The sequence below is a fragment of the Setaria italica genome, chromosome V (assembly GCF_000263155.2).
Source record: "Setaria italica strain Yugu1 chromosome V, Setaria_italica_v2.0, whole genome shotgun sequence".
Taxonomy (NCBI): Eukaryota; Viridiplantae; Streptophyta; class Magnoliopsida; order Poales; family Poaceae; genus Setaria; species Setaria italica.
This window is the reverse complement of record NC_028454.1, coordinates 5,067,070-5,080,606: the sequence shown is the minus strand read 5'-3', so window position 1 is coordinate 5,080,606 and position 13,537 is coordinate 5,067,070. Positions and strand designations below refer to the sequence as shown.

General features: G+C 45.9%; 2 protein-coding genes across 2 annotated transcripts; both read right to left on the bottom strand.

Moving 5' to 3' along the window:
• Nucleotides 1-190: 190 nt before the first annotated feature.
• On the bottom strand, nucleotides 191-1,292 carry LOC101758123 (flowering-promoting factor 1-like protein 1). Its single transcript, XM_004967757.3, has one exon. The coding sequence runs from the start codon at nucleotides 993-995 to the stop codon at nucleotides 672-674; it is 324 nt and encodes a 107-aa protein (XP_004967814.1). The 5' UTR covers nucleotides 996-1,292; the 3' UTR covers nucleotides 191-671.
• Nucleotides 1,293-7,826: 6,534 nt separating this feature from the next.
• LOC101757452 (zinc finger CCCH domain-containing protein 5) lies at nucleotides 7,827-13,537 on the bottom strand. Its single transcript, XM_004967755.4, has 7 exons — nucleotides 13,191-13,537; nucleotides 12,849-13,015; nucleotides 11,991-12,059; nucleotides 11,762-11,875; nucleotides 11,399-11,677; nucleotides 10,548-10,868; nucleotides 7,827-8,760 (listed from the first exon to the last, which is right to left on the bottom strand). Exons 1-7 carry the CDS (start codon nucleotides 13,246-13,248, stop codon nucleotides 8,416-8,418), a joined length of 1,353 nt encoding a protein of 450 aa, XP_004967812.1. The 5' UTR covers nucleotides 13,249-13,537; the 3' UTR covers nucleotides 7,827-8,415.

Below are 13,537 nucleotides of genomic sequence, written 5' to 3'. Positions count from 1 at the left end.
CACATCAAACAAACACGGCCCGCAAATTCTGCAACTGTTAACGGGCCACTCGGCCCAAGTATTCCTTCAGCAGGGCGCCTGCTAACCATCGATCTGAACTTCTTTTTTTGAAATGAATAGATCTGAAATAAAATGAAATGAAAGACATGGTAAACAGGAAAGTACTGGGTTTATAATTTCACACGCTCCATTTGATGTATCGTATATGTGTATAATGCAATGGAAATGCATAAAAGTATTGGTCTCACTGGCACAAACGGTAGATTTACAGTCACATGAGAGCAGACTACATCAGGACCGACCTCGAGCAACTACGCACAGCATTCCCAGACACCCCACTCACACTGCTGGCACACAAACCAGCCACTGATTCAGTCTCACACACTCTGATGAACACACACACTGCATCGAAATTAAGCAAAAGCACAGTAGCAGCTAGCAACCTCTCTCACTGATGACGATGTCACATCACTAGCTGCTGCACGCTCAACTCCTCACAAAGTCACAACTAATTAACAACTGCATGGATACTGAGACGATAAGATAATCGTCACCTAGATCAGATCACCATGGACGCACGCGTGCATGCACGCATGGATCGTCGATCAGTGTAGTAGTAGTGGAATGAAGCTCGGCGCAACAACGGCAATGGAGGAAGATCATCGATCGATTCAGACGTCGACGACCCTGAAGGAGTCCCGGTTCTTGATGACGATGTCGTACATGTGGACGGAGGAGAACCTTGCGAAGTCGGCGGGGAGAGAGATGAGGTCCAGCGACCCGCGCTTGTGGAACTGGTACAGCGCCGGGTCCTCGTAGTAGCGCTCCCACCCCAGCGCCCGCAGCTCCGACTCCAGCTCCGCGTACGACCTCACCACCTGCCCGCTCGGCGTGTGCACCAGCGCCTTCCGCTTCCGCACCGCCTCGCCGCCGCCCGCCGCCCCGTTCTCCACCAGCCGCACCACCCCGTTCTTGAACACCCACACGCCCGACATCCTCGCTCCTTCCCTTTCCTCCTCGATCGGCTACTTCTTCTTGGCTGCGGACGCTGCACAAGCTAAGCTTAGCTACCTGGCCTAGCTACTTTGTGTCGTCGACGGTCGATCAACAACAGCTATAGCAGCTAGAGCTCGAGAGAGAGATGGTTGTGCTGCTGCTGGGGATGGATATGATGGAGCAAGGGAGGGGGATCAAGGGGGTCTATATATAGAGGATGAAGATGGTAGCCAGAAAGGCCCAGATTAACAAATGTACATGGTGATGGTTGACATGGGTGTGGGAGGCATACAGCACGCAGACAGAATGCAGTGTGGATATATACTACCACTAGCTTTTGGAGTACTATAGTTGGTAGATATCATGATGCTGATATAATAGATGGGGGAAAAGGTGGTGAGAAAAGCTAGAGATATCAAGAAGAACATCTTGGTTTGCAGTGTGGGGTCGCAGTTAGGTTAGGTCACGCGGAAGATGCTGCCGCCGTTTCTGATGAATAGCTTGAGAAACGAGCGAGAGAGAGCCAGCGGGATGAGGAAGAAGATTAAACTTGGGTGTGCGCGGGAGAATATATGTGAAACGAACCAAGCAAGAGAAGTGCATGTCTTTATTGGCAACAGTGTTGATTAAGGATTCTCTCCTCGATCCGCAATGTGCTTGATAAGCTACCTGGAATATATTTGCGGAATTGAAAGAAAGAGCTGAAAGACACGCACCAGCAGTGCACGGATGGTTGAAAAGTGTGTGATAGTGCAGTGGCATCCGATATCATGCATCCACTGTACATGCATGCACCACCGTATATAGCCTCTGAAAAAAGAAGTAAAATCCTTAGAAGCTACTGCCATATATTATGTTCAGACCGAATTCAGGTGAAAGGTCAGTTTGGGATCGCGCGATCCACCACGTGTCGTGGTGCCATCGGGACACGTACAAAAGAGAGGAAAAAATGGCTACAATTTTGCATCTAGTGATGGGGATGGTGGATGTGAAAAATGTTTGCTTAATTGCAAATGGGGAGATCTAGCCACCAATTGTCCATTCATTGTTTACAAAGAAAGCTAATTCCGTGGGAGTTAGATAAGTATTCGATCGCCTGTCGAAAAAATATACGTTGTGTGCGGAATCCTACCAACCTTTTCCCCGAAAAGAAAACAAAAAGGAGCCAAATTCTCAAGAAGGGAATACGATTCACTCGCTCTAGTTTACTACTTTGCTTAGCCATCACACAAGAGAATTTGAGCTGTACGTGCTCATCCTTGGAACAAATTTTTTTTTTAGCGAAAGGGAATTCGATCATCGGGAAAAAAAAATCGATACTCGCTCATTGTCAAGTATATATTTCGGTGTACGGTAGGAATAATGAGGGATGGAATTGGTGTTTATTTGCTTGGAGCATCTACAAAGAGAGATTTTGGCTTATCTTAGTTTTCCTAGTGCCTACGTGATGCCACATTGTTGGATCCGCTAGCTCTCCCTGCAAACTTGGCATGCTGATGGATTGCTAAATAGAGTCGGTTCGGTTTGCACAGTACGTGGTGAGCGCCGCAAAGGAAGTGTTTCTTTTTTGTGTTATAAAGTCGCTTTTTTCAAGTACATTGAGCTGATCTCTCCCTCTATGGGGGTGTTTGGTTCCACCTTGCTAAACTTTAGTTGCTAAAGTTTAGCAACTTTTAGCTGCTAAACTGCCAAACGCCCTTGCTAAAGTTTGTTAAAGTTGAGTTGCTAAAGTTTAGCACTTTAGCAAGTTTTTATTTGCTAAACTTGCTAAAAGGTAGGGTGGACACCCTTTGCTCCTCTTTTATTGCCCAGTTTTCTCTCTCCCCAGCGGCACCCGCACCCGCACACTCAGCTTCTTCCCCAGCCGCACCCGCACCCTTCCTCAAGAATCCACCGCCACCCTCGGCTCTTCCAGGCCACCCCCGCCGCCGGTACGTGCTCCCATCCCCGCCGCACCACCCCCCTGTGCCATCCCCGCTGCTGTTCTTCCCCCGGATCTGCCATCACCACCGCCTCCCACCGGATCCGCCATCCCCGCCGCCTTCCCCACCGGATCCGCCATCCCCGCCCCCTTCCCCACCGGATCCGCCATCCCCGCCCCCTTCACCACCGGATCCGCCATCCCCGCCTCACCACCGGATCCGCTCCGTCAACCCATCCAGCTACGTCGCGAAGGGCGGGAGGGGCGGTGGGCGGCGCCGTCGCGCGGTGTGGCTCCAGCCGTCAACACCGTCGCCGCGCCCGGGTTCGGCAGCCTCGTCCTCACCGGCTCCGCTGACGGCACCGTCAAGGTGTGGCGTCGGGAGGCGGCAGTGGCCAGCGGCAACCGGACGAGGCACGTCCTGGAGCGGGTGCTCCGGGAGGGCGACGACGCGGTGACCGCAGTCGCCGCTTGCCCCGAGGCCCGCGCCGTGTACGTGGGCTCCTCGGACGGGCTCATCACATGCTGGCGGTGGGGTGCAGGCGACGGCGGCGAGCCAAGGCTGGTGGGTGTGCTCGCCGGCCACCAGATGGGCGGGAGGGAGGAGGAAGGTGGGAGGAGAGAGAGGAAAGGAAGGGTACCTTTAATAAGGGTACATAGGTCTTTTTACAACTCATTAAATGATGTTTAGCAAAGGTATCCAAACAGTCTTGACTAAACTTTAGCAACTAAAGTTTAGCAAGAGGAACCAAACATGCCCTATATATATAAAGTTGCCGTTATCTCCCTTCTGAATCTGTCCGTTACTAATATGTGAATTTATGCTGTGTCCTAGCCAAACCATCCTGCTGGAGAATTTGTGCTTTGTATGTGGCGCTCTAGTTTAGTACTATTTGCTTGTTGTTCTGCAACCAGTGACACATTAACAGCAGCACAAGTTTCGATCTATCACTGAAACTATTAGAGCATTACCATCCCACTTGGGAGGTACATGCAAAAGAGTTAGAACTTGATAGGTACTGAATTTAGTACTATATACGTTCGTTCATTTTTAGTAGGCGTATTAATTAGGAATTTGAGTCTTTGAAGATATACTTCGACCACCGGCCAATTTCTCATTGAATATATCATGATTATATGATTGCACTAGAAGAGATTTGAAATATAAATCTTTTCATATAGCTTTTATACACTAAACAATTATATGATTTAACTCACGGTTGTTCAAAATTTCTGAAGTTTGACTTTTGAAATCCTAACACACCTATACGTACGTATCTTCACATACGAATTGTTTTTGCATCATATTAATGTTTCAAGAGTGTGAATCCTGGGAATCCCTACGTAACATGCATGCCCCTGTTTTGGAGCCGGCGGCCGGTGTCATTAGTTTTATTCCCTGTATACATCAGGCTATATACTGCTGTATGATGATTAGGTAGGCACTTACATTAAGTACATCAACTTGCACGTTGTGAACGAATGGCATGCATGCGCTTTCCGTCACTGATCTAGCTGGCCAGCAGCATGCATGGATATATGCAGTTACTTACAGCCACGAAATTCTAGATGGGGAATCACATTCGAGAACGAAGCGACCGATCATACCAATTCGCGTATGACATATTCTCTCTCACGTACGTGCAAACTGTACACACCAAAATCTTTCAGATAGCAACCGGCCGGCTAGTAGCTGATCTGAAAAGGCGAGCTCGTGCCTAACCATTTTTGACGACGAGTTGAACACGTGCTGATGAGCCTGAGATCAGATGCATATGGGTGATGGAGCTGACTAGTCGTCGACGTATTCATCTTTCATGCGTGTGATTCTTTTCTCTCGTTTTCAGCTTGGGAATATTTGGACAAATATGTCTTTAATTACCTAACAGTACTTAGGCTGATCTGATTCTGATGACTACTAGATGGCTGGTGACTAGGATGCATGGTTTCCACAAGTTAACGTACTCCTCTCCAGTCAAGCTCGAGATGCTAAATTTTGTTCAAACCGGCTGGGACTTTGTTTTACGTTTCACACTGCGTTTTGACAAGATCTCGATTCGTTAATCGTGCTAGCCAGCTTGCTAGGGATGTTCCAGATTATTGGCCAGCCATGCCGCCCGTGCTTGGATTAGCACGAAGCTAGCCTGAAGGAGCTACCAGATTTATATGGGTGCGTTTGGCAGAACTTCCAGAGCTAATTCTTTGCTGAATTTAGTAGGAGCTTTGCCAAATATTTTTTTTGAGAGAAGTGATTCCCTACTGATTCTGTGAAGTGATTTTCTTAAATAAACTAAGAGGCTGGGAGCTGGAAAAAGTAGCTTCTTCTGATTCTGTAAAGTGATTCTCCATCCAGATTTTAATAGTTTATGCTAGAGAATCAAAGAGAATCATTTTTATCAAAGAATTAGCTCCCATAGAGAATTAGAATCATATGGAGCTCTACCAAATAGGTCCATGTCTTTAAGGAGATCGGCAGCAGGTAATAAGGTAAATAAGGACGATGGTGCCTGCCTCCAGAGGCTAGGCCCACCGGTTATAAATATACCACATTTCGAACAACCTCCTATCTAGTTCGCCTATCAATATTGTTTAGAACGTACTTCCTCCGTTTCAAAATATAGATCGTTTTAGCTTTTTTTTGCTATGTATCTAGACATAACTCTATATTTAGATGCACAACAAAATCTATATATATAGAAAGTCAAAACAACCTACATTTTGGAACGGATGGAGTATATATGGAGTAAAAACATGAAGGTCGTATGAGTATACTCGTCTTGCCATGCACATCGTCATAATAATTTTCGATATTGTGATTTAAAAAATGTGAACCATGGTCAAAATATTGAGATATGAAGATACTGCGAATGTTGGATGGTTTTTAGTGAGCCTTCTTGAGGCAAAGAACATTTGTCCCGAACAAGCCCAGCATACTGGGGTGGGCTTAGACCGGGTTACCCTCAGCCCAGCCTAACTCGATAAAGCTCAGGTCTACTCACAAGTAATACCTCCGTCCTTGAATATATAAGGTTTAGGATAAGCTAATTAGGTCAATGAACTAATTTTCTTGTTCTAAATATCATATTTTGAGAACGGTGGTGGAAGTATTGCATGGACCAATCACATAGCCCGAGCAAGCCCGAGCACCATATGACTGTAATGTGTAGATATAGACGACATACTACAGTTGTACTTATACTCCTGCTTTTGTTTTCTTTTTGAAATAAAAGTAGTACTTTTTTAAGAAAAAAAAAGTAAATGGGTCTCACATAAAGTTTATTATAACAAGAATAATAGACACACTCATACTCTCCCGTTATTTTGTGACTTGAGTTATGAATTAGAACGCAAACTAGATCCGAGCATTTTTTTTGCCTAGCCCAATCCGGCCCGCAGGTCCGGTTTGAGCCCACTAAATTTTGACCCACCCACGCTAGTTGTAGGGTCGGGCTTGGATAATGAAAATTAGGTTCGAAAAAAGCCCCCATCTAGACAATTAGTTTTGTTTATTCATTTATTTTCATGCTAAAAAAGCGGGAAGTCCGAGTTTGGCCCGAAAACTTTATCCGACAACACCCATAAGATGAATTGTGGGTATAAATTTTCGATCAAAAATGAATCAATTTTTTTTTCCCCGCTCGGTCCGATCCCGACCTGATCTAAAATGCTTAGGTCTGAGTCTAACGCGAGCTCACCCCGAAGTTGCACACAGTACCATTGTGGTGCCCGAGCAGCTAGTACCATTAATTTTTAAGAGAACCTGATTCGTGCTAATAGTATTCAATCTAGGATGGGCAATCAACTGATCGTTCTCGTGGGAATGGCTGGCGATCGAATATATGGGGATCACATCCAACAACGCGTCGAAGGCCCTGCAGCATGCACAGAAGAGTAGATGCGCGTCATCACGTATGCGGTGTGTTTGGTTGCATGCACCACATGATGCATGTATAGATGATTCTGAATGGGGTGGTTTAACCAATTTGCTTGTGCTATATGGTTTGCTCTAATTAGTAAAATAACGTATTAAGTAGGATGATCTCATCCTGGATGATTCGGTACAATTCACCTAACCAAATAAAATGATCATTATTATTTTGAATCATTTTATACATGAATCAAACGATACAACCAACCAAACACACTATTAATATGCGCGTGTATGCATGCACAGTTGTGCGTGAAGTAACGTGCGTGACTTTTATTCGATCAAGACAGTATTCTATATGCTTCAGATTCCCCCGTCATCAGTCACCTGATAATCCATCACCAATTCACTATCCATCACAAACACAGAGGCCAAAATTCTATCATATCCAAACGCGATGCATTTTGTTCCGTCCCCCATGAGGCCCCAACTCGGATGGACGCCACCTGTCCGCATTGATCTCAAAGCAGCCGATGCAGCAGCGCTCCGAGCGAGCGAACAGGCGGCGGCAGCGGCTGGCTCGATAGCTGTTCTGGCAGAGGCCGCCGGAGATAGAGCTTCAGCCGCCGCCGCCCGCCCGCCGGTAAGGACGGAAGCGACGGGCCTTTCCTCTTGCCCTTGTCCTCTCGGAGGCCGCTGTCCCGTCGATAGCGAGCGCCGGCCCCCGACCGCCAGCCCCCCTACATTGGCTACATTGTTCTCTGTTTCTATTATGGCGTTGCCGTTTTGCTGCTTGCTGGTCCATTTCTTTTCTTCCCTCTAAGCAATGTCACACGGTTGCTTTTCAAAAAAAAATGTCACACGGTTGAATTGAACTCGATCTTTACTGAACAGTTCAGTTCGCAGGAAAACTGCACTAGGAAGAAAATTATCAACAGCAAGCAGAGGCGATATTTTGGAAGCACCAGCAGCTCAACCACCAGACTATACACCAACTCCAACAAACAAGAAATGGAAGCATGCAGTTCGCGAAACTTAGAGAAAGTACAACAGAACAAAATACATGACGATAAATGACCAGCGAATGGTTTCAGATGGTCGAATTAAGGGGTTCCAAGTGTCTCGTTACAATGTGTCCCGTATTCCCAGTTTGGAACTTTGGATATACATATTGCGGAAGTCATAGTTGCTGTTCCGGGGATATACATATTTATATATATATGATGATGATGATGATGAGATAAACAAAAGGTTTGGGAAAGGGCTGCGAAACCCATTAGCTTCCAGAAGATAATTAGTCCCCTCCGACGGTGCATCTACTGGCCTGCTCCGTTAATTATGTACGAGATAACAACGGAGCTCTGAACTACAATCAGAATTCTCTCCCTTCTCTTGTTTCAGAGACGGACAGAAAAATGGCAAGTGAATGAGCTTGCCAATTCCTATCTTTGCATTTATTCAGCCTTTTCTATGTCAGCTGCAGCCTTTATTCACAATCGATGGGGAGTCGAATTGGAGCAAAAAAGAATCCGAGACCTCATTTCACCTATGGCAGAAAGTCCAGATAAGCTTGCTGAAGATACATCTTCATGACAGAAAGGGGACTAGAGCTCTCCACGCTGGCTTCCTATCACGCTTGCATGCCAGCAGCTGCGGATGTTGGGGATCGGATAAGCGTGTGCGGAGCATAAACCTTTGATATTGTCCCAACAGGTCCATAAGTAGTTCCAGGAACTGCTGGTGGATTAGCAGAGGAATCCTTGGTTAGAGTGTATTGTGGCCGCAGATCAGAAGGTGACGGATATGGAGCCATAGGAGTAAGAGGCAAACTGGGAGGATACGGAGCAACTGGCACATCAGTAAGTGACGACACTGAAGGACTATAGTTTAGAGTACCCATTGGGTGATCAAACTTGCATGTCGGCCCAAACTTGCAAAAGCCATGGTGTGCATAGTAACTACAAGGCTGAGAACCCTGCAAATCAAGAGAAGCTTTAGTTGAACATGTGGAACCAAGAACTGAAAAAACAGGCAACATATGACGTCCATTTCAACCTTGTGTCTCACATTATCTCAACACTGTTACCATATCGCATTATAGAAAATTCAATGTCATGCAGGACTCTGCGTGCCTTAGATCACTTGCAACCACAGTGAAAGTACTAGGAGCTTTAACTTAAAATTGCTTGTGAGTTGTGACAAGGTAAACTCAGAAAAAATATGTTGCCAAGTGCTAAAAGAAAAAAAGATGGGGCATGACTACATTCATAACTGTCGCAAGGTTCAAGTCACAAATAAAAGAAACTGAATTCACGGCAGATGCCACAACTAAACAAATGTCAATCATTGATCAGATCTTCATTAACATTCTCACACCCAGCCTCTTTGTGATTACATAATGGAAAAGGTTTTTTTTTTAATCAAAGTTCTATGATAAGGATGGCTGCCTCAGCCATATTAATAGAAAACCAATTTATCTCAACAAAAAAGAGTAGATCAAAGATGCTAGAATGTAAATCGCACTATTATAACATGCTCTGTCGCTCTCTCATCAGTCAAATTCTAAAGTTAGTCTTTCACTATTTAGCTCCCCAACATGATATAACACAGCCAGAGGATTACTTTTCAATGTGCAAGCAAGCAAAGGTAACCTTCAATTTCTAACTTGGTCAAGATCAAACCTTTGTAACTAAATACAGGGGTTTTTTGAAGTATAAAAAAACTGTGGAACTTGTAAACAAGATTTTGCCCCACAAAATCATCAACAGAATGGAATGAGATGATGCACATATTTTATATTTTACTTTAATGGTATGTTTACTGTATATTATAAGTCGAGAGCTATAAGAAGTAAAAGCACCTAAGCTACATGAGTGAGAAATGAGAAAGAACAGAATTTCGCAACCAAGAATGGTTCAAAAGCATGCAGTTGATTGTATCTTAGTTTTGCATTTCCATGTGGACGCAGGGAAAAGGTAAAATCTGCACTGAACCCCAACTCGTAATCCAGGATGAAATTCTAAACTGTAGAGCAGAACCAACAAATAAGTCACATAAGATAAGAAATCTCCTAAGTAAACCATAGGTCGTTAGTCACGTACTCACGTTCCTTTGGTCTTGCTCTGCATTTAATTGATGGCTCAAAAAACAGCATGCTATACATGTTTTAAGATGAATAATTGGACAAAGGAAAAACTGAAAAACGGTTCAGACACGACCAACATCTCATTCCTAGCACTTTTGTTTTTCCACATATCTTCCACCTCAGACTTCTATAATGATAGCAGTGCTTCATGTATTGGAGATGAGATGGCCTGGTTGAATACTAGGACCAGTGCTCCAATGAACAATGAACATATTACGCAGACAGACTTAGGTCATAAAACTAAGGTGTTGAGTGGACAACTGTTAAAGGTGTGCACTGTGCATTAGCTCATCAGTTTTGTCCAGAATTGACATTAAAACGTAACAGGTTTTAACAGAATATCACCTAAATGAAATAATTTTAACTTTATGGAATAAAATTTTGGAGTTTCTAAACATGCTAAAAGATGAATGTGTAGTGATCACCAAGCCTTTATAGGGCAAAAAAATGCATGTGAAATGCTAGAGTGCGAATTAAATGACACTTGTCAATTAAATTGTATCAGGCAATAAAATGCACACTGGTAGTCAAGGATGCAAATCAATCTGGACTATATTTCATGGAGACAACATAGACATTCCCAAATGATAGCAGGTGAATGTATGAGATCTACTCACAGGACGAAGTGGAAGACCAAGAGGGCTAAGCACACAATTAGATTTTGGTCCACTGAAGTATTGAGGATGATGGTATTTGCAGGCAGCTCCATATTTACAGGTTCCTGTCTTCATGTAGTGTTCACATTCAGGCTGCCCAGGCCGCTCTGGTAAGGTATATTCTTGTATGTTGCTGCTTGAAGTCCCAGTTGAAGAATACAGCTGTGCATAATGACTGCCATAAGTTACTGCAGAGCTAGGCCCCTGGTGCGACATGCCATAAGGTGGTCCGGCTTGAACAGTTTGCTGTCCCCCAGCTGGCGCAACTTGGTTCATAGGTGACTGGGAACGAAATAGAGTTTAAAAATTCATCAGCAGTGTTTTATTTTTGTAACTATGATTGCATTTTCAAGACATGGGTCACTGATTTTATTTTATTGTGATAGGCAATAAATGTTACATCAGTACTAAGGGATGTTATGAACTTATTTCTCACTCTTTGGGTCTATATTGGACAAGCCAGTTTAGAACAAAAATATTTTTCCTAATTTATATACTAAGGTGCCTTATGTAAATAAAGAAGTAAAGAACAAAATGACATGGCAGACGCGCTGATAGCGCGATGGTAGAGCACCCAGGTGTGGCGCTCCCCGCCAGGGTTCGAATCCTGGCGCTGCAGGGTCGTGCGCTCACCTCCTGGACTGTAACAGAGCAGCGGACTCCGCGACCGCCAATGAAGCGAGCGCACGTGAGACCCCTGCCTGCTTTCCGGGTTCGGTGGGCCCCTATCTTAAGGCGAAAGTCAAGGGGACGTCTCTCCCCTTGATCGAGTCTTTTTTTTTTTTACAAAATGACATGTAACAGAAACTTACAATATAAGGGTTCCATCCTTGCATTGGCATAAGTGTAGGTGGAAGCATCATTGGTGGATACGAGCCTGGTAAAAATGACCCTGGCACAACAGGAGGCCTCCCCATTTGCCAATTGGCAAGATGTGGATATGGATGGGGGGAGGAAAGAGGCGATGGTTGCACTGGCGGATACATGGTAGGCGCCTCTGAAAGAAAACCAAGTTCTGGGTGATGGAATTTACATGTAGCTCCAAACTTGCAATGCCCGGTTTTCATGTAATAGGAGCATTCCTTTTCACCCTGCACCAGCGATGGGAAGTTTCACAAAATGAACAAACAAGATCCTCAATCAAACAGAAACTTGGGCTGAACGAGAACTCCCACCTGACGTATAGGGAACCCACTGCTGTTTAATGCCACAGGTACAAAACCACCTTCCCTGGGATGATCGAACTTGCAATTGGAACCAAATTTACAGGTCCCATTCTTCGCATAGTACTGAAGAAAACAAGAAATTTTGTAACATGAGTTCCCACCTCATCACAGTAAAACAAAATCATATAATTTGACCTAAACTATCAATTGGAATTAGCTTTGTAATCGGTTTAATTACCTCACAAAGTGGCTGTCCTGGTCGCTCCGGGTACTCCACTGTACCTGCAGTCCTTCCAACTCCATTAACCTGAAAAACCACACCGAAAGCAAATATATACATGTTTAAATCAAAAGCAAGCTAAAATATTTCCAAAATATCCTATAAATATATGATTCGACTCTAATTCACTCAATTTGGTGTGACAAAATCCATAGCCATATTCAGTGGCGGGGCTTGAGCAAGTAATCAGGGGAGGCCAGCCATGTTACTTTGCTCTAAATATCAATGAACAGTAGCTGATTTACTGTTCATACAGTGGAGATTTTTACAAGCCACCCTGGCCAAGGCCCCCTTTGAATTGCACTAAGCTCCGCCCCTGGCCATATTACACATGTTCAATGAAGGTCTAGCTCCTACCACCTAATAATTGCAGATGTGAACAGAGTCATGTGGTAAAGAATCGAGGCGTGAGAAAAGGGCAGGCAATTACAACAATCCTAATAGAAATAGAAGAACTGCGGTGCCAGACCAGGCCTATAATGCAAGCTAGTAAGCGCGTAAGCAGTATGGTTTCAGAGCCAAAGTTGGGAACTCAGAATTCCCAACATCAGCCAAAAGACACCAAACTTTCGTAACTTTCACTTCCATGCCCTCACAACAACCATCACTCGCCCAAAATCTTCAACTTTAAGCAACAACACACTCGTCAGCCACCAACCAGGTGTAATCCAACCGCGTTGGTCATTGTCAGGACAGCAGGAGCGCTTAGCACTCCAGTAACCATCACACGCTGAGCACGAACCGAAAAACAGAACAAAACAGAGCAGAGCAGAACAGAACAGGGGAGGAAACGGCATGGAGGAAGGGGGCGCTCACCGGGGCGGCCCGATCGCGGTCGCGGGGGTGGTTGTAGCGGCAGCGCTCCCCGTATCCGCAGGAGCCCGTGCGGATGTAGTAGGCGCAGTCCACCTCGCCCGGCCGCTCCGGCAGCTTCGCGTCCCCGTCCCCGTCCCCGCCGCCGAGCCCCAGCCTCCGCATCGACTCTGCGAAAAGCATCCACGGCAACAACCACCGTCATCACGAAGCAATACAGCAACCGAATCGGAGATCCAAAACCCTAGCAAGCGAGCAAGCAAAAGGAAAAAAGCACGCAGCGAAACCACCAAACCCCACGGACGCTGCGGGGAAAAAACCCCAATTGCGGTGAACGACGCGTACCTTCCAAGCCGGTGCCGGCGTCGCCCCCGCCGCCCTTCGCCGCCCCGTACGGCTCCATCCGACGCCCCCAACCCGGAGCGCGGCGATCGGGCGCCTGCCTCGCCGAGCGGGCTCGATCGAAGCTCACAGGCAAGCGGGCGCCGAGAGCTCACGGAGCCAGCCAACAGGGGGAGCAGAAATCACTCCGGAATTTTTTTTCTCCGCGCTGCTTCAGTGCTGCTGCTTCCCCGCGGTTGCTTCCTGGCGACTCCTCTCCTCCTCTCTCCTCTCCCCTCTGCTGCTGCCCTGCACGGTCGCGGCTCGGCCCCCGTACGCGGTCGCGTCGCGGTGGCCTTTTGCGGGGAGAG

Bases quoted from the DNA above. Each gene is read 5' to 3' on its own strand.
- LOC101757452 (XM_004967755.4), bottom strand. From the start codon at position 13,248: ATGGAGCCGTACGGGGCGGCGAAGGGCGGCGGGGGCGACGCCGGCACC. The intron at 11,876-11,990 runs GTAATTAAACCG...TGTTTTCTTCAG, and splicing joins CAGGACAGCCACTTTGTGAG to TACTATGCGAAGAATGGGAC. The intron at 10,869-11,398 runs GTAAGTTTCTGT...TTTCGTTCCCAG, and splicing joins AAGGATGGAACCCTTATATT to TCACCTATGAACCAAGTTGC.
- LOC101758123 (XM_004967757.3), bottom strand. From the start codon at position 995: ATGTCGGGCGTGTGGGTGTTCAAGAACGGGGTGGTGCGGCTGGTGGAG.